Here is a 19,114-nt window from a genome sequence, read left to right as displayed (position 1 = left end):
CCATACCATTTGTAACACTCGTAGCATATATAGTCTGGTTTAGCCCGTTACATATTGTCGTAAGTCTCATGATTTTAAAAGGCATCGGGTTAAGGCCAGGGACCCTACCCGGCCCTTCAACAAGCCGTCTCTATCTTGCTCATGTCTCAACTTGTCTTCCATGTCCGATGCACCATTCTCCTCGGTCGTATTGGGTGGTCATAATTTTCACACCATTATAAAAAATAAATGACTGCTTGTTCCCTCTCCAACCGATATAGAATCTCACAAAATGTTTGATTCCAATTGAGTTATATTCATGTTGGGTAGATAGATTACAATAATATATTTTAACTATTCATTTAAACAACGGAAGGATTAAACATTATACATTAGAGAGTTTGTATAAACCAATTGATGTTGGATGGCGAGAGAAAATAAGAGTAAAATTCAGTTTTGACTTAAAAAAAATAACCATTTTAGTTCTCACCCTAAAAATAAGATTCTAGTACTAACAGAAGTGAAAGCCTTGGTGATCTGTGAACCCTAATTACCAAATACTAAAGCCCCTTTAATTTGAAACAATATAGAAACATGTACTAATTAACCAAGTTCTAATAAGAATTAACAAGTAATAAGTCTAAAATTGTGTCCAAAGATATAATAGGAACTTGTCATTATCATCAACATTCATTGTGACGTACGTAGATATATCAATACTGAAATACGCCCATTTGGATGGTCTCCCAACTGATAGCAGCAACAATAAGATCACTTTCCCCCATAATTGCTAAGCTTCATGTGAAACTAGGGGCCCCTGAACTTCGCGTAGGGACAATGCCTCTTGGCCTGCTGATATTATTCTTCAAATTAAAGTTCTAGACAGGCCAGTAACTAGAAAAGCTCAGAAAGGAAATTATCAAAAATCTTTTTAAGTTAAATGAAAAGACAACGTTTGTTTAAATGTAGCATATGCAACAAATGCAGACTTCATGATTTGGTTCTTATGGATCTAACATATAGATTCGATCTTTTGACCTCTTAGGTGAACGACCGACAATATTCAACTGACAAGGATGGTACGATTGAAATGAGGAAGCAGACTAATGGAGTTAAAGGCAGGGCTAACAATTCTCTCATCCATCCAAGAACAACAGAAGAATGCACAAATGTTTGAGCATAATTTCTAACATATATATATAACATGTGTGGAAGAGAGAGAGAAGGAAAAGGCAGGGAATGTATAAATGAATACTAACTCATTTGCTTTTCGAGAAAGATCTGCTGCCTGGACTAGTCCTTTCCCTTTTAAACAAGGCTGTCAGGTTCCCGAAGCAATTGCAGAAATGATTCATCTGTAAACGATTAATGCGACCAAAATGGGGAAGTTTCAGATACGATGATTGATTGTTAATATCACTGACTAGCTAGCAAAAAGAGTGAGAGAGGGTTTGTGGTGCACCTTCAAGCTCCTTGTGTGCATAATTTCATTGTTGATATCCTCCAACCTTCTTATTATTTGCCGAAACGTGGGTCTTTTATGTGGCTTCTCTTCCCAACATTCCTCGATTAGCCTGTACACAAACTGACTCGACAATCATTAACAAGTTGAGCGTACCTTATTATGAGCCAACTCGAAACGAAAAATTTCCAAAATAGGAACGTGCCAATATATTTAATATGCAGGAAAATATTATGTAAACGAGAGGGGGAAAAACTGTACTCCTTCACTCCATCTGCATAACGCTTAGTTGGAGCCATAAATGGTGGGCGTTCACCAGCTATATAAGCTTTAGGTACTTCGTTTTCTGGCTTTGTTGGAAAAGGTGGATTGCCTTCTATCATCTACAATGATCCCATGAAATTTTCAGGCATCAATATTATCAATGAAGCTAAAATCTCATGAATATTAAACACAGCACTAGAGCAAAGATTCTTTATAGGAGGATCAAGAAGAATTAAGATGAACTAGACCACAAGTGGAACACTGGCACATATAAGAGAATGATTATGTAGAGAGATTTCACCTCTTGCAAGATCAAGGCAAATGAAAATACATCCACTTTCGTATCGTATTCTTCATCTTTATAAGCCTCAGGCGCCACATATCGCCCTGTACAAGAGAAATGGAAACTTCCATAAAAGGGTACAATTAACACGCGCGCGCATTCATACATAAGACTTGAACATTGTGTAAATACACGACAACAACTGCATAACATATCAAGAGAAAAGTAACACTAGTTTTAGTCAAAGCATAAACATACATGAAGTATCGTGACATGCCACAGCCACAGGTCTGTCTTCTTTGACCCTATTTGACAATTTCAGAAGTTTGCTAACTCCAAAGTCTGCAACTTTCAGGTGCATAGAATCATCCCGCAGTATGTTTCTGTTGTCTTACTCATAAACAAATAAGCAACCTTCAAAGTTCAAATTATTCAGCAATTGATAACTTACATCTCGTGTCATACTATTTAGCAATTGATAATTTACAACTCATGCCAATGGAAGCCTAACGATTTAAGTACACCGATGAAAAAAATATTAAACACTTAAATCTATTGTTGAAGTTAATTATAGTTGTACAGTTTAAACCGTCTTCAAGAGTTTATATTATTGTATCAGTTTACATGACAGTTACCGATTAATCCAAACAAATAGCGCTTCATAAAGGATACAATGATTATTAGATATCAACAGAAATAGTTGCATGAAATCTCAGAGTGCCTGCATCAGAAGATGCTTTTACTCTTTTTCTTCACCGTCTTGAAGAAGCTATAAACAAAAGGAATTCAGGCATGGTAATTTCAATTTGGATCCTGTCACTTCTGATGCCTGTTATATTGGCACAAAGCTCTACTATGCATCGGCACATGACATGTTCTACTTAATCATTTCCAATCTGTTTTTTCCTACAACTATTTCTAAAGATAAAATGGTAAGGGAGAAGAGACAAAAACATACGAAGGTTCAAGATCGCGATGAATTATTGCTTCAGGTTTATGCTCATGTAAATAATTCATTCCCCTGTAAAACATGTTAGAATTATGTTAGCAAAACTACGACGTATTAGAAATAGAACAAACAAACCCACAACACAGTTTGGGTAGAAGAAATCTAGACCAAGGTCGATAAATTTTTTTCAGTTATATCCAATTCAAAGAAAAGAATTCGTCCAACACTAAATAGAATTTGAACTGATTAAAAACAAAATGTTTGAGCCAAAATGCAATCTATCTAATGTCATTCTTTGTAAGCAGAGATTCTCTTCTGTGCAAATCTTTATGTGCACCTTCTATCTCATGTACACCTTCCATCAATCATGGGCATTTTTAGTTATTTTTTTGTTGAAATCACTATCCAAATTTTTGTTCCAGTAAGAAACTGCACTTTCATTATGAAAAATGAAATTCTTAGTGAAAGGATATATGAGGGAATATAAGAAACAAGCTCCAACAAAAATTTCAACCATAACTACAAAAAAGAACTTCAATCTAGAAGAACAAGACCAAGATCATAATTAGAAAAAGACTTTGTGATGACGCCCACAAGGAGACATTAAACCTAGCCACCTCACAAACCTCCTCACCTGATCTCTTGACCTCTCTAATGAAAAAGTGATCTCCTCTGAAATTCCAAGTAAATATACGTATATGTCATTATTCATGACGAAGCCATCTTAAGTAGCCATCACATCAAGATAATCTAATTTCAGAACTATGTGAAGACACACCTTAAATGCAAGGATCAATATGAGCTCTTGGCAACGTGAGTGATATGAAGTAATACTAGCACATACCGTCAACTTCTTCAAATTTGTTTTTTACTATAATAATTGATCAATTAAAGATTTTCCAGACCAAAAAAAACCTTTCAAACAAGTTTAAGGAGCATAAAACTGAATTGACCTAGCAATGTCAAGAGCAAACTTAACAACTGTTGCTAGCTTCAAGGAACCTTTACGTTTCAAGTATGCATGAAGGTCTCCCTGGAAAAAAAAAAAATTATAACAAAAAATAATTCAGTGATATATGAAATGTACAAGCATTGCCAAAATTCAATAAAATGTGGTATTGAGAGAGGAAGTATAAAAAATTTGGATCTGAGACACCAAGATGAGAAACCAAAACACTTCTTTCCTACTCACATAGACCATCATATTTATTTATTCTTTCTCCTCATCCACTATACCGAGACCAATTTCAACGTTGACATCAACTTTTACATTATTGAAAGATTTCAACATATCAAGGCAACTGCTCCACTTGAATCTTACAACATGGTACTCTAAACGAATGTTGCTCAGCAGATTTTCTAAGAAACAGTTTGAAAGAAGACATATTGTGCTAAACAAAATCATTAAGAATGTAAACAGATTACATTTTGATCATAACATTAATGTATTCACAAACTGAAACATGCAATCTTAAATTTTTATGACAGCTATCTATTTCACCATGTTGATTTGTCACTTAAGCGTTTTAAATGACAAGGTTTGAAGGAATACAGTGATTTACTATTGCAAATTTCTCCAAAGAAGAATGTGGTCAAATTTCCTTCATGTAATAAAGTTGTAAAATAGGACAGACCTGTGGCAAATACTCCATGACAATCATCATTGGACTACTTTGTGTTACAGCTCCCAAAAATTGGACAACGTTAGGATGCCGTATCTTTTGAAGTAAAGCAAGTTCATCCCTGAATGCCTTCCTGTAACATTAGAACTTTACTATAAAATAGATACCAAGAGGTTAAAGTTTCATTTCAATATCTGATGCAAAGGGGCACCATGAGATACTGTGAGGAACTAATGAGTCCACCTCCAATATTGATGAGTTAGTGGAAGTATGATAAACATAAGAAACAGAAACACTGAATTCATAAAACCAAACTTACACTTTATCCTCATCAGTGAAAACTTCCTCTCCTAGTGTCTTCACAGCAACTTCAATTCCCCGCCATGATGCAATGCAGAAAGTTCCCTGTGTAATCAAATTTAAATGGATTCAGAGGACTGGAAAAAGTGAAGTCAATTGATTTCTTATTTCTTGATAAATACAAATTCACTACGTACATATCAGCAGGGTTCTGTATTAAGCAATAATTAGAATAAACTGGCTATATCCTTCAATTTTTTCTTTGAACTGTAAGAGATTTCATCAATATGCAGAAGCAAAAGTCAAACCACAAGTATGAGAATCGTAAGCTAGATAATATTGACATAGTTTTAATTGATATCCAAGCATGGAGGCATTCTAATCTTAGCAAGCGAAGACATTGCCACCGTGCTTAGGCCTGGAGTGAGAATGTAATCATTGTGTTATGCATGCTGGATTAGGAAGTGGTTGAAATTCTTTTATTCTTACTAAGTTCAGGCTCCCAAAGGATGAATCCAAAAATTGGCTGAAACTGTTTCAGATTTTCTGTTTCGCACATCCCAATTTACAATCAAACAGCCAATTCATTTAGAGTTTTCTCAATCTTATCTAAACTATGGAATTTGCTATGATANAAAAAAAAAAAAAAAAAAAAAAAAAAAAAAAAAAAAAAAAAAAAAAAAAAAGCAGAAATTTTAAAAATATGTATTAAAGAAATCTGATAATTTAGCGTGAATGCAAGGAGTAGGCAACAACTTACTTTTGTAATGTTCACACTCTTAGAAAAATCAAGCTCATTTGGATTGATCTCATATTCCGGAACTTCAAGAGCATTTTGCACAAGCATTGGAGCCATCTGGGATAATACAAGAGGGAATGTTCCCAGCAACTTGTAAGTACAATGAGAACATAGCAAGGTGAGAAGCACATAATGAATAAAAGCAACTACCTGTGCGAATTACAGTTTCTTACCGGTAGCCTAGCACCATGTTTCTCTAAGAGCTTGATCACGTCCTGATTCTTGTAATATATGGCATCTGCAAGAGGCTATTAAACACAAAATAAATTCTACAACTCCAAATTCTTCTACCATTCCCTTTTCTTAACCCTGAGTATTATATAGAAACAGAAAATGGAGATTAAGTACAAAGACTAACAAGACTTGAATAGACAGATGCATGAACTGTTAAAAATTACAATCCGTCAGTTTCTCAATAGAAAGGCTTGTGATGGCTTTAATCTCCGCCCCTCTTTGTATCGTTTGGGAAAAAAAAGAATCGTTTATTACAAGCATTTAACTTACGCCCTTTTGTAATTGTATTTGGAAGCAAGAAAAGTTGAATAAACTCAATATGCAAATCTCGAAATCTCAAAAAACATAGAAGCCATTTGAATCTAGTATTACCAGAAACAGAGAATCCCAAAACTCACCGTGCTGCCCCATCGGTCCTGAACGTCGACCTCCGCTCCTCTTTCGAGTAGTATCTCAACAATCTCCGGCCTGCCCTGACAAGCAGCAACATGCAAAGAGGTTCGGCCGTCAATGTCGCGAAAATTCACGTCGGCACCAGAATCCAGCAGCTCTCTAATCCCATCCGAGTCGCCATCATTCGACAGGTACATCAGCTTAATACCAGGATCAATCGCGATCGAATCATCCAACTCCTCGGCAACCGCTGTCGAGCCTTGCCGTTCCGGCTGGAGCGACGACTGTTTGCCGAGTGTGAAACGAGCTCGTACATTAGAATCCATGAAGGCAGAGAAGAAACAAATTGGTACCACCTCAAAAAACACTACAGCAGACAAAATTAATATGCTACATTCCTCGAAAGCTCAGTTCGACAAAGGAATCGAATTCCTCTCCCCCTTTGTCACGGAACAAAGCTTTATGCGCAAATTTTAAAGATTCTGATGGATAATTAGAATAAAGAAAACAAAAATCCAGAAACATTTCGCTGGTGACACTGTTGAGATTGGGACTGCATCGCTTAAACGGCGACTTTGGACGATGAACAGCGAACTACGACTGAGTCAGGCCGTAAAAAGTAGAAATTTGCAGGAGTTTTAACAAGAATTCTGATGCTGCCATCACGTTTTCTTTCGATCGTATGCAACTTTCCTCAAAATTGTTTATAATTCACTAAATCGCGAATCGAACCTATCTATATATATATATGTAGCATAAACAGAGTAAACAGATCATGAATACGTAATAATAGTTTATTTGAACTCAAAAGTCAAAAGGATACGCACCTCTTCGAATAGAGTCGAGTCTCTACCGTGTATTTAAATTCAAATACTAAACTAAAATCAGTTTATTGAAACAATCAGATCTTAAACCAACCATAATCCAAAGGTCCATACTTATCCACATAACTATTCAATTTTAGTTAACATATATATATATATATATATATAACTGTAAAATTATGAATTCATGTTATTTTTATTTTTTTTATTTGTTCAATTTTTTATATTTAATAATACTTATTTATAATGTAACCATCCTGTTAAAACGTTATAAAAGATTATTCTAATAAAAGTAAATCGTGAATGGACTTTTGATCGATATTTTGACCAAAAACCATAAATGGGGTTTCCCCCAAAGCACCAAAGCTATCATTTTCACCCTTTTATGAAAAGGTGGCTCGTTTGGTTACGTGAACCATTCATATAATTTTGAAGTAAAATAGTACCCATTTGAGGCTGTTTTGTTGAACCATTCATGTAAAATAGTACCCACTTGCACCTTTGGATAAAGATGGCCACGACCCATAGCATATAATACCTATAAAAGCTCATGTTTTAACCCGACCTCAGCTATGAGGCGGGATTGGACTCAATATTGAAACAGCAGCCGCATCAGATTATGAACACAATAAAGAATAGACAGCTAAAACTTTTCTAGAATTGCCAAGTCGAGCATAGTTCGTATGGTTAGAGGGGAAATTCTCGGCCATTCGTTCTCTTAAAACCAACCTCAGAAAGCTTCAAACCTAAAATTCTAACCACTTGGTGTAATACACACAAGTCCTAGGCGAAATGATGCCATTTGGGGTGCAATGATTAATCCTTGGACAGACTCCACAAGGAGTAGAAGCCATAGCCCCTGTTTTGGGCTCCCCTTTAACTCCTTTAGCATAGCTCTTATAACAAATCTTCCCAACAGGAATAAAATCAAACTCCCCTGCGCCAGTGCTCTTCACCTCCATCACTTCATTGTCCAACACCAAAGCATTTACAATCTCTTCAATTTGCTCCCTAGACAAGTCCACTTTGGACGCTCCGCTCTTCTTGAATGAGTCCACGATCCCTTCAATTGTAGCCACCTTCATCTTCTGTATCATTCTAGCACAGAACCCCTTAAGAGTACTGATGTATTCTCTGTCGAGCTTTCCATCGCTGTACCAATTACCGCCGGTCAGTTCTTTCGATGGTTCGAAATCTTTTGACAGGTAGAATTTCTTCCCTTTGTTTTGATAGTGTTCAACTAGTTTAATCAGGCCTCTGCCTTGAAGGGCCTTGAGTGATTTAGTTACCACATTGTCAGGATACTTTGTTTCTCTTTTCATGTCCCCAATCCAAATCCCCATGCTTTGCTTGCTGCAAATCAGGTCATACAGCACTTTTTCATGCTCAATGAGAGCTCCTCCATGGCCATGAGCTGGTTCTGGCCTTTTTCTTTTTAGTGATGAAGGCCCTTGTGATCTGCTCATTCCTATTAACATTAAATGATATGTGCATAATGAGATTGATAAAAACAAAATGATGTGGAAACGTGAAGATTTGTTAGAGGTGTGATTAAGGAAATTGAAAATGATGCTGAGATGAGCTGAGAGAACAACTGTGCCTTGGAAACGGGATGACTGAATAAATAAATAAAAAGGAGCACTTTATTCAACAATTCATAGGCAAAAAAAAAAAAAAAAAGCATGCTGTTTCAAAAACTATAGAACTTGAGGAAAACAATTTCAAATCCATAAAGATTTTTGTTGAGAGTTCTTGATGATATGTGTCACTATGAACAATTATCCCAAAAAAATCATGAAAAAACCACGTTGAGTTTGGTCTGCAGTATAGGTAATGAACAATCACAATCACAATTTTTCTTCTTTCGCGTGCACCTAAAAGTGAGAAATTGAGAAGCGATCATATGTAAATTTAGCAGAACAAGCCAATCGCAGAGACGTTAAGAAAATGGTTGCTAGGAACTATCAGAAAAACCAAAAACAAGATGATATATATGCGCGTAAATCATTTATATATTCATAATGAGGAGTAAATAAAATAATCTAAGAATCGATATTCAAGCAATTTCACAGGGAAACCAGGAAAAATACCTGAATGTCTGCGACTTCAAATCAAATATCAGAACTACAAGATTTTAGAGACGATAATTGCAGAAACAGTGGCAACGCAAAAGCGATGGAGAAGCGCCCTAAAGGGCTAGGGTTTAAGCAATCTAGAGACAACCAACCCGAGAGGCGACGGAGAGAAGACGATGCGGGGAGAGGTGGGAAGGCGAGCGGCGGCGAGATCAGTTTTGATCGGCAAATCGATCCCGAGGGGGCGTTCGGTTTCTCTAAAACGTACAAGGGCGATGGAGTGAAGTCTAACGACTGACCGATGCCTTCGGGGTTTTAAGTTTCCTTGAGACCATTGAAAAAGGGGAAATTTATAAAAATGGCCCAAAATGTTTTCGACTTCTTAAAACGGGCACTTTTGACTCGAATTGTAACCGTCTAAGCCCACCGCTAGCGTATATTGTCTTTTTAAACTTCTCCTTCAAAGTTTTTATGGAAGTTTCCATACTCTTATAAGAAATATAGGTGACTCAACGTCTTTACTAGCACACTGCCCGGTCCGGAGTGCATCTTCCAAGTTAACACCGTTCGAAGTGTGAGTATTTATAGGTTACTTACTAAACTAGAATATTCATTCCATTTATTAGTACTATCTCGAATGATCATGCTCTCATTTGCCTTCATACACATGACCTACGAGCGAAGTTTATGTATGTACGTATGTGTATGTATGTATCTATATGTATGTATATATGTGTATGTATGTACATACGTACATATTGGAGGCGTATGATTTTATAATTTATTAAAGAAATGAAGATAAAAATAAATTAAAGAAAGAAAGAAATAAGGAAAAGAATTAAAAAATAGAAATTTAGAAAATAAATAAAAAAATTGAAAAAATTGAAAAAGTATTTTATACAGTCGTTGTCCAGCGTTCTACGACGATGTTGTCGTCGTTTCGAGGGTTTTTGTTTTTCCATTTCGGTGCGAAGGTTGCCTCCGTCGTCGTTTTGAGGTAACTTCATTCACCAGCTTCCAACGCCCTCTCTCTTTTTCTTAATCCCTTTATGCGTTTTATTTCTTTTCCCCGCCATTTATATACGCTGCTCAATCTGCGTCTTTGCTTAGGGTTTTCCTTTCCCTTTCCATTCATTTCTTTCGCGGTATTCGATTCTATTCAACGCGCGCCAAAACCAAATTACCAATTACCAATTACCAATTACCAATTACCAATCAATTCAATTTTTTCTTTACTGAACGAATGAGGAGCTTGAATGAATATCCAATTCCGAGCGCATTGCGTATCTGTAATTGTTATGAATTGCCGATTTTTGGGGCTAAACTTTCTTCGATGATGATGCTGATTTTGTGGGAATTCCCTTTTCCCCTTCTAATCCTAATTCCCAGACAGAGATCCTCAGGGATCTTAAAAGGAAATCCACTCTTGATTGGTTCTGTTTGCAGCGTTCTTTTAATTATTGGTCATGTTGACGTGATATTGTTATTTAGAATCACGATCAGTTCTCTGGCGCATTGATCCGTTCCTTAAGTGTTTGAACAGTATTCTAATGTAGCTCTATTAGTTTCGTTCAAGGATTGGTTCTGTGAGAGTAGAAAATCTGTTACTTCTTGATTGGTCATGTTTGTGCATGTTCCATTTAGTTTAGGTGAAGCTTCCTTGATATTGTTTATAAAGCTGATCAGGGCTCCAGCGCATTAACATGTTTAATGCATATTTGTGCAAAATATGATCAAGCTGGGATTGTGGTTAGTCATTTCTGTATTTTTAATCATGTGGTATGGTCATACTCAGTGTCATGTAAACTTGGAGATGTTGGACTTGAGTTAAATGGTTGGTTTTTTTTCTCTCATTTTGCTGTTCCGATCAGTGGGAGTGATGGAAGTGTCATTAATGGGTCCTTATGGGACCAATCCTGGACCAATTGAGAGCTCGGTTCTTTATGACCAAGAGAAGCACGTCTCCTCAGCAGTTTGGGATGGTCAGGTGCAGTTTATAATCCGATGAACTTTCTTATTTTCATCTGCATTTTTTGTTTCTCTGTTACAGTTCAAGTCTTAGTTTTCAATATTATAAATGATGGTTCGAACTAGTGGGTGCACCGTGCAGGAGCGTGGTGCTCTTAGGTGTCATGAGCACACTTCCAAGCTTGATCAGTGGACACTTACGGCCAGACAAATTGAACTAGTAGAGAGAGCTGGATTTGGGTACTTGAGATTGATTCCTGCAATCAGTCTGGATAACCCACTGATTTCTGCTTTGGTTGAGAGGTGGAGAAGAGAAACAAATACCTTCCACTTGAATGTTGGGGAGTTGACTGTAACTCTGAAAGATGTTGCTCTCTTACTGGGACTAGCAATTGATGGAGACCCTGTTATTGGTTTAACATATACAACCTGCCACTCTGTATGTGAGAGATATCTGGGCAGAGCCCCAGATCCTGGGTATACGAGTGGTGGAATGGTTAAGCTTAGTTGGTTGAAAGAGTTCTTTTCTCGGTGCCATGAAGATGCTCCAATGGAAATTGTTGAACGGCATACACGTGCTTATCTTCTTTACCTCGTAGGCAGTACAATATTTTCCACCACAACTGGGAATAAAGTGCCTGTCATGTACCTTCCGTTATTTGAGAATTTTGACCACTGTGGGAAGTTTGCTTGGGGAGCAGCTGCATTAGCATTTTTGTACAGAGCTCTTGGAAATGCTTCCTTAAGGTCACAAAGTACCATCAGCGGTTGCTTAACCTTATTACAGGTTAATTATTGGTCCTTTTCTCTTTCCTATCCCCTATTTCATCATGTGATCCGTTTATCTTCTTTAGCTGCATTGTTATTTTTAATTGAACATCGGCTTTGTTTTTGTTTTACTTTCCAGTGCTGGAGTTACTTTCACCTTAATATTGGGCGCCCAAAGCTAAATCAAGATCCAATGCACAATCGCTTTCCATTTGTGCTTAGATGGAAGGGAAAACAAAGTGGTCCAACAGCAAATCGTGATGTAGTATTTTACCGCAAGGCTTTGGATTCCCTGAAACCTTGTGATGTAATCTCTATATTTTAATTTTTTCTCATCTAATTCTAGAACAGCGGAGCATTATTTGTAATACACCCGAGTGTGACCAGGTTTGTAATTGACTTTGTCCTATAGGTGGAGTGGCTACCTTATAGAAATATGGATAGTATGCTAATTCCAGAAGATATTAAAAGTTCTCTGTACCTTGGGAGGGCAAGGACAATGTTGATATGCTTTGATAAGGCAGAGAGGCATCTTCCTAACCGTTGCTTAAGGCAGTATGGTATGCCTCAGGCAATCCCAGAAGATGTACCACGGTGGGAGAGAAAGAGCCGGGGTGTTGATGGAGGAGTTGATCTGTCTGCAAAAATGGAAGTCGAGCTTAATGAATGGAGAGACCGTGGACGACAAATTGTTGATTGTGATGAGAGTATAGATGAGAATGAATACATACAATGGTACCTGAAAATTACTCGTAGGTTTGTTGGGAGGCCCATATCTCTCTCATCTGAGTTTCAGAGGACGGTAAGGCCATAATTCTTAGATTATTATGCAAATTGAATCTGTTTTTTAGTTTTAATCTTTTTAAGTTTTAACAGAATGCTGGTTTGAGGGATATCGCACACATAGCAGATACATTCCCAACCAAAGGGTTGGATCAGCAACAAATTGATTTGATTTCAAGGATAAGATGCATTGCTCATGATTGCTTAAGAGATCAAGTTGGAGGTCCAATTATTTTGTCCTCCACCCCCCAAATTGAACTTGGGAAACGAGTCAGGGGAAAAGAGAGAGTCAGAAGGAGAGGTATAGGAAAACGTGTAAGGAAGGAGGAACAATTGCAATACAATGCAGTTAGTGAGGATGATCAATCTCATTTTTGCGAATCTGCCATTGAGGTTGATCAACTACAACTCCATCACATGAACAGAGAGATGGAGCATCCAGAGTTATGTTCTGTTGATGTGGAGGTGGATCATTTACCGCTTATTCATGAAGTTGATGAGGATGAAAACATGCAGTTGTGTCGGGCCAATATAGGGGTTGACCATCCTGGCATGATCCATAATGCTGCTGGGGGAAATATGGCTGAGTTAAGCCATGCTGGTATTAAACTTGATGAAGCAGAGCTGTGTGACGCGCCTAAGGATGTCGATGACCTACATTTATCTGATACAATCAATGAAGTTACAGATGCCCAGATTTGTAGTGCAATGGATACTGTTGATAGACAGCATTTCCCTACATCTGAGGAAGCCAAGGACTCACAGCTTTATCATTTAACTGAGGAAGTTAACATGCCAAAGTTCCCCGACACAGCTAACAAGGTTGATAATTCAGAGCTTTGCCATGGCTCTTTTAAGAGCTCTCCGCAGACCGGTGAACTACCTGCTGATATTGTTTCAGAGACATCTTTTGTGCCTCATGAGGCTATGGTGCAGAAAGGGAATAACAGTGTTTATATAAAACAGAGGTATTATTATTTTGACAAGCTTTGGTCGGTGAAAATTGCCGCCCTAGTAATGCTGGTTGACTTTGTGATGCAATTGTTGTGTATTCAAGTTCTTTCCTTTCTGTCAAGGTTAAAACGGCTTTCACTTTCTTTTTTGACAGATGAATGTGCGGCCCAAGGCTAATGCATAAATTTCACGATGGATGATAGGCTTAGTCATTTGAAGCTGTTGGATATAATTTTTTTATACTGATAGGTTAAAATATTTTGGTTTGCCCCATTAATCATATTTCATGAGTGACTTAATCTTCATTTTACTTTTTTTTTTAAAGTTTGGTTTCATGATGAAATACATTCCTTGAATTGATTTCAAGTTTTCCCTTGTTACAGAGCACACCTTGGAAGTATTTGAAACAAGTAGGGTAGCCCAAAAGGAAACAATCGTCTGCTACGACTGCCGGTGAGGAAATTTTTTTCCTGAAGAATCCCCAATAATTTGCATCTTATAGTCACTGTTGCTTGAAGTTGTTTTCTGCTCATGTTGAATATTTTCTATACTGTGTTTGGGTCGGTCTGAAGTACTGCAGTAAACAGATGGACCCGTTGATATGTCAGTTTCTGCTCAATTTTTTCTGTTCATTTCTGGAGTGTTTGATTCCCTTTGTTGGTTACTAATAGTTCACCACCAAATATATGCATAGCTTCAAAAGTTTCCTATTTGATTCTTCTGTTTTTATCATCTTTGTCACTTCAGACCAGAAAAAAAGTTAGGGCCAAAGGGACCCATAAATCTGATTGCTGGACTCTCGGGGTCTTAGTTTTTTTTCTTGGTCAGATTTTTAATCACCCTGAATTAGTCTTGCATTTGTTGGAGGCAATTTCTTTCCAAAAGACCAATCATCCTTTTCTATATCTTGTTTTCTAGGTAGTCCTTTCACTTCAAAAAATGATCCGAATCCACGTCTTGTAGAGAGTATGGCCGAATTCTGCATAATTCCTTTTTTCAAACTTAGGTACTTTGGAACGTAATGTTGACTTTAAACGATGTGCAAGAGTCGCCCACTATTCCAATGAAATTGAATAAACAAGTTTTTTTTAGTTCAATGTCAGCTCTGGGTGGGGTTCGGACATGGGTGTTTGCCTAAATCGGTTGAGCTATGCTAATGTTGGTAATTGAGTATCGACCATTTTATTGCTCATGTTTGATAAAATATTGTTCAAACTCAGGCCTTGAATTCAGGGATTCATTAGTTTAACATATCTTTACTGAGCTGCATGAAATTTGAACTGCAGCTTTTGATTTTTATATAAATGACCATGATTTTCTGTGATGGTTTAGGCTTTCTTTTTGTTGGATTTGGGACTTGAAGTTAAAGAGACAAAAATCACAATTAACAACTTTTGTGAGGGTAAAGTTCCAATGTGTTGGATGCTACCCAACCCATTGTATGGTGAATTCAAGTGTGGCCGATTGAAGCAATGACCAGCAAAAGAAATGAAAACAAGGCGTCTTCCTTGATTACTGTGGCAAAGTTCTTAATGCTCTGTTTCTTGGAACTACAATCAAATTAATCATGTATTTGTTTATTAATTGTTTACACTAATTGTATGATCATTTTTGGTTGATTAATAAGATCATAATAATATTCACTAGCTTCTTCAATTCTTTTTGTAATAGATAAAGATTATTTAAATGCTATTAGGGAGTTTGACCATTGAATNTTTTTTTTTTTTTTTTTTTTTTTTGATCTGATAAAAGAAACAAAAACAAAATGATGTGTGTCCAAAAAGCTGAAACATATGCTCTCTTCACTTGTAAATTCCCAATCAAAGTAAATGTCTCAAAAATACTATAATTACCACTGCCCCACAAATCACTTCAGTCACATCTTACCCTCCCCTACGCTCTCTCTTCTCCTAAGACCCCCCACCCCAAACAAACAAGGCCTCTTCGGCTGACCACAGTCCCAAAAAACCACTCCACAGACACAATGTACTGTTTCTTTCTTCTTCTTCCTCTGTTTTCCCCCATTTTTGCCAAGAAAGTTGCTCCCAATTCCATGCTTCCCTTTGAAGCTGAGACTCTTTTCAAGATCATGGAGTCCATGTCCTCTGACCAAAATTGGAGGGTCTCTTATCCCAACCCCTGTCAACCTGGCTCCTCTTGGCCTGGTTTGGAGTGCAAAGCAGCTCCCACTAACCTCGCCCTGCTTCATGTCTCCAGGCTTGACTTTGGAACCTCCCCAAACCCCACTTGTAAACCTACTGCCACTTTCCCTTCATTGATATTTGATCTCCCTCACCTTCAGTCTGCCTTCTTTTTCAATTGCTTCACTCACACCAACACCAACCTCTCTGTTTCCCCCACAGCCTTCACAAATTCCTCCTTGCAACAGCTGAGCCTCCGATTGAATCCTGCCTTGACTGGTCCGATCCCGACTCGACTTTCTTCCCTCAAGTCCTTGAAGATCCTCACATTGTCTCAAAACTGTCTTTTTGGCTCAATCCCACCGGAGATCTTCGGCTTGGTGTCGTTGGTGCACCTTGACTTCAGCTACAATTTGCTCACAGGCAGCATACCAATCCAGTTGGGTAACCTCACAAGCCTTGAAGGGCTGGACTTGAGCTACAATTCACTCACTGGACCAATCCCAACCACAATTGGGCAACTGGGTCAGCTTCAGAAACTTGACTTGAGCTCCAATTCACTCACAGACACCATCCCTGATAGCATTGAGAAGCTGAGTTCATTGGTGTTTTTGGCTTTGAGTAGCAACCAATTTGGTGGGCACTTACCAAAAGGATTAGGAAAGCTGCAGAACTTGCAGTACTTCATCATGGATGACAATCCAATGCAAATTCCTCTGCCGTTGGTATTCAGTAAACTAGTGAAACTGCAAGAACTCAGGCTTGCAAGTTCTGGCTATTCTGGCAACATCCCACCAAGCTTCTCACAGCTTAAAAACTTGACCACTTTATCATTGCAAAACAACCACTTAACCGGCCAAATCCCAGCTGAATTCAGTGGCCTATCTCGCATTTATCACCTGAATCTCAGCAGAAACTCCCTCAGTGGCACTGTGCCTTTCAGCTCAAGTTTCTTGAAGAGATTGGGCAAAAACATGGATCTCAGTGGAAATCCAGGCCTTTGCGTTAGCCCTTCTCAAGCCACTGTCCAAAAATTTGGTGTCAATGTCTGTGGAACCAATCAGGAAGATGGCTCGTTGATCCAACCAATGAACCAATCTCCAGCTAAACCAAGCTTATGTAATCCATTTGCTTTTGTTACTTGTTTGTTCTTGTTTAAATTGATTCGGCATGTATAAACTCGAGTTGAAATGTCGTGTTTAAGGTTTAGTTATTGATATATATTAAATTTACAGTAACCCATCGAGTTAAGCAACGAGTTCTAACGGCTTCTAAACTTAGTTGACCGTTAATCGACTCGACGGAAAGACGTTGGGACATAACCAAGAACTCAAGATCCAAATTCAAAATGGGGTCAAAGTCAAAGTTGGAGGATCCAAAGGACAGTGTGAAAAGGAGTCTTTGGAGTGGATTAAGTTGGATCAAAATTCCACCATAAAGTTAGTGTTGGTTTCAAAACGACATGTCGCTCTCAGTGATGGTTCCACACGCTTGTGCAAATTTCGACAGTCTGTCTGACATTTCTTTGAATTCCTTAAAGGCTGGAGCTCTCCCAAATAAGGCATCAAATTTAGTGTTATACGACATCGTATTTATAGTAAGCCTCGAGAGTATGACTTATAAGTCTAACATGAATGGGACGTTTTTCTCGATGTTCAAAGCCATATGTTCTTTTCATAGTATTTGAAGTTCATCACGTCTTTGCATCTTTTCGATGAGAAAATGCTACTCTTCTGACATTTTCTCGAAAACCCTACAAATGTCACCTAATTGAAGAATTCGTAGCTCCCATTGCACTCATTGACTTCACCGACCATCATAATTCTCAGTTCATAGTATTATAGCTCACTTCACCGTCGTAGCTCCAGTTAATTTTTTACCCTCTTCCCTCAAACTCGGAGGTTTAAACTGAGACTAGGATCATAATATAACCTTTTAAAATTACATGAAAAGGGAATACAAAAAATTACAAAAAAAAAAAGCAAGTGGGGCTTGGTTGGACAGAAACAGTAGCAGTTGATGAAACAAGACGTTCAGAAAGGAAACTGAGTCCAAAAAAGGACACTTGAACATTGTAAGAGAGCTGGAAAGCACCTACCAAACTCAAAACAAGTTTTACTTTTAACATTTTACCATACACTGTTAAAATATATATATATATATAGTACCACACATATTCCACTACTCTCCTCTGTAGTTTTTACTTTCTGAAACTTTTACCCTCTTTTCACCAGAATTTTCTTTTACTTTTTACCTCATTTCACTACAAAATCCATCCATTGAATTGAATTATGTTTGTATGGGCTATGAAGGAACAAATGACCTTGACAAGTGTAACAAAACAAGCTCATTATTATTCGATTTGACCCGTTATATATAGTTGTCAGCCTCAATTAGGGAGATGTTTCCACACTCTTGTAAAAATGTTTTGTTCTCCTCTCCAACTAAGATGAGATCTCACAACCTACACTTTTGGAGGCTAGCGTTCTCACTGGCACCCTGTTCGGTATTTGGCTCTAATACCATTTGTAACAGTCAAAGGCCATTATTAGTAGATATCGTATGCTTTTACCCGTTACGTGCCACTTTCAGGCTCACAATTTTAAAACGCGTTTAAGCTTTCCATACTTTTAGAACGAATGTTTTGTTATTTTCTCGAAGCCCGAAACAAACAAAGCCCTCAAAATAAGGTTTAAAAAGGGCCATTCATGATCCTATGCATCCCCACACTGAAACCCCTAGAAAAGGGAAAAAGCAAAAGTAAATGCAGTTTTGCCTTGCATCACTCAGCCTATCCATTATTAGCCCATTCATTGATGAGAGCTAGAGGAATAGGAAGGTTTATGAATGAACAACACAGAAAACCCACGTGGGAAACCAGTTAAAGTGTTTGTTATTTCCAAGATATGTCCCGAGAGTTAAAATACATGTCTTAGAGGTGTATACGAGTTGAGTTCGAGAAATCTTTTAGACCAACTCAAAATTTGGATTGATTGAGTTAGTGACACGAACGACGTAGATAGAGTTTACGAATTGAGTTATCGAGTTGCTCTCGACCAAAACGTTAGAATTAATGTGAATCTCCTAACTTGACACGAATATTAAACTGCGTCTGGTTATGAAAACTACCTTGTAACGAAATATTTCAGTGAATAGTTGATCATAGTATGCTGCACAATGCTCTCGTACCTAATACGTCGTGCACTATCAAAAACGCCTTAATATTCACTTTCAAAAATTAACCAAATTAAGGAATAACCGTCGTAATAACAAATTTTTACTCTATAGTTTGGAAACATTTATCTAATTGAAATTT

At 37.6% G+C, this 19,114-nt stretch overlaps 4 protein-coding genes across 9 annotated transcripts; 2 read left to right on the top strand and 2 right to left on the bottom strand.

The window, feature by feature from the left end:
* Positions 1-529: 529 nt before the first annotated feature.
* LOC111795678 (integrin-linked protein kinase 1) lies at positions 530-6,992 on the bottom strand. 3 transcript variants are annotated; one of them, XM_023678227.1, is made up of 13 exons: positions 6,291-6,989; positions 5,832-5,906; positions 5,620-5,715; positions 4,879-4,964; positions 4,572-4,692; positions 3,891-3,970; positions 2,947-3,009; positions 2,247-2,371; positions 2,007-2,092; positions 1,703-1,824; positions 1,442-1,553; positions 1,239-1,334; positions 530-828 (listed from the first exon to the last, which is right to left on the bottom strand). In XM_023678227.1, exons 1-12 carry the CDS (start codon positions 6,609-6,611, stop codon positions 1,239-1,241), a joined length of 1,383 nt encoding a protein of 460 aa, XP_023533995.1. In that variant the 5' UTR covers positions 6,612-6,989; the 3' UTR covers positions 530-828. The 3 variants fall into 3 exon arrangements, with proteins under 3 accessions (XP_023533995.1, XP_023533997.1, XP_023533998.1); XM_023678229.1 differs by having other exon boundaries at positions 530-831; positions 6,291-6,611; XM_023678230.1 differs by lacking the exons at positions 530-828; positions 1,239-1,334 and having other exon boundaries at positions 1,447-1,564; positions 6,291-6,992.
* Positions 6,993-7,621: 629 nt separating this feature from the next.
* Positions 7,622-9,503, bottom strand: LOC111794689 (DNA-directed RNA polymerase III subunit rpc6). Its single transcript, XM_023676798.1, has 2 exons — positions 9,200-9,503; positions 7,622-8,577 (listed from the first exon to the last, which is right to left on the bottom strand). Exon 2 carries the CDS (start codon positions 8,573-8,575, stop codon positions 7,856-7,858), a length of 720 nt encoding a protein of 239 aa, XP_023532566.1. The 5' UTR covers positions 8,576-8,577; positions 9,200-9,503; the 3' UTR covers positions 7,622-7,855.
* Positions 9,504-10,095: 592 nt separating this feature from the next.
* On the top strand, positions 10,096-15,313 carry LOC111795491 (protein MAIN-LIKE 2-like). Of its 4 annotated transcripts, none has more exons than XM_023677947.1 (8): positions 10,096-10,181; positions 11,056-11,171; positions 11,295-11,939; positions 12,060-12,227; positions 12,333-12,722; positions 12,797-13,671; positions 14,041-14,110; positions 14,990-15,313. In XM_023677947.1, the coding sequence occupies exons 2-7, from the start codon at positions 11,064-11,066 to the stop codon at positions 14,060-14,062; spliced, it is 2,208 nt and encodes a 735-aa protein (XP_023533715.1). In that variant the 5' UTR covers positions 10,096-10,181; positions 11,056-11,063; the 3' UTR covers positions 14,063-14,110; positions 14,990-15,313. The 4 variants fall into 4 exon arrangements, 3 of the variants coding, with proteins under 3 accessions (XP_023533715.1, XP_023533716.1, XP_023533714.1); XR_002815204.1 differs by lacking the exon at positions 10,096-10,181 and adding an exon at positions 13,812-13,906 and having other exon boundaries at positions 10,188-11,171; XM_023677948.1 differs by lacking the exon at positions 10,096-10,181 and adding an exon at positions 10,188-10,933.
* Positions 15,314-15,641: 328 nt separating this feature from the next.
* Positions 15,642-16,987, top strand: LOC111795881 (protein TOO MANY MOUTHS-like). The gene has a single exon (XM_023678507.1). The coding sequence runs from the start codon at positions 15,642-15,644 to the stop codon at positions 16,974-16,976; it is 1,335 nt and encodes a 444-aa protein (XP_023534275.1). The 3' UTR covers positions 16,977-16,987.
* The last annotated feature ends 2,127 nt before the right edge of the window (positions 16,988-19,114 follow it).

Source organism: Cucurbita pepo, chromosome LG05, assembly GCF_002806865.2.
Source record: "Cucurbita pepo subsp. pepo cultivar mu-cu-16 chromosome LG05, ASM280686v2, whole genome shotgun sequence".
NCBI classification, from domain to species: Eukaryota; Viridiplantae; Streptophyta; class Magnoliopsida; order Cucurbitales; family Cucurbitaceae; genus Cucurbita; species Cucurbita pepo.
The sequence above is the reverse complement of the archived record's forward strand: the minus strand, read 5'-3'. Positions and strand labels throughout refer to the sequence as shown.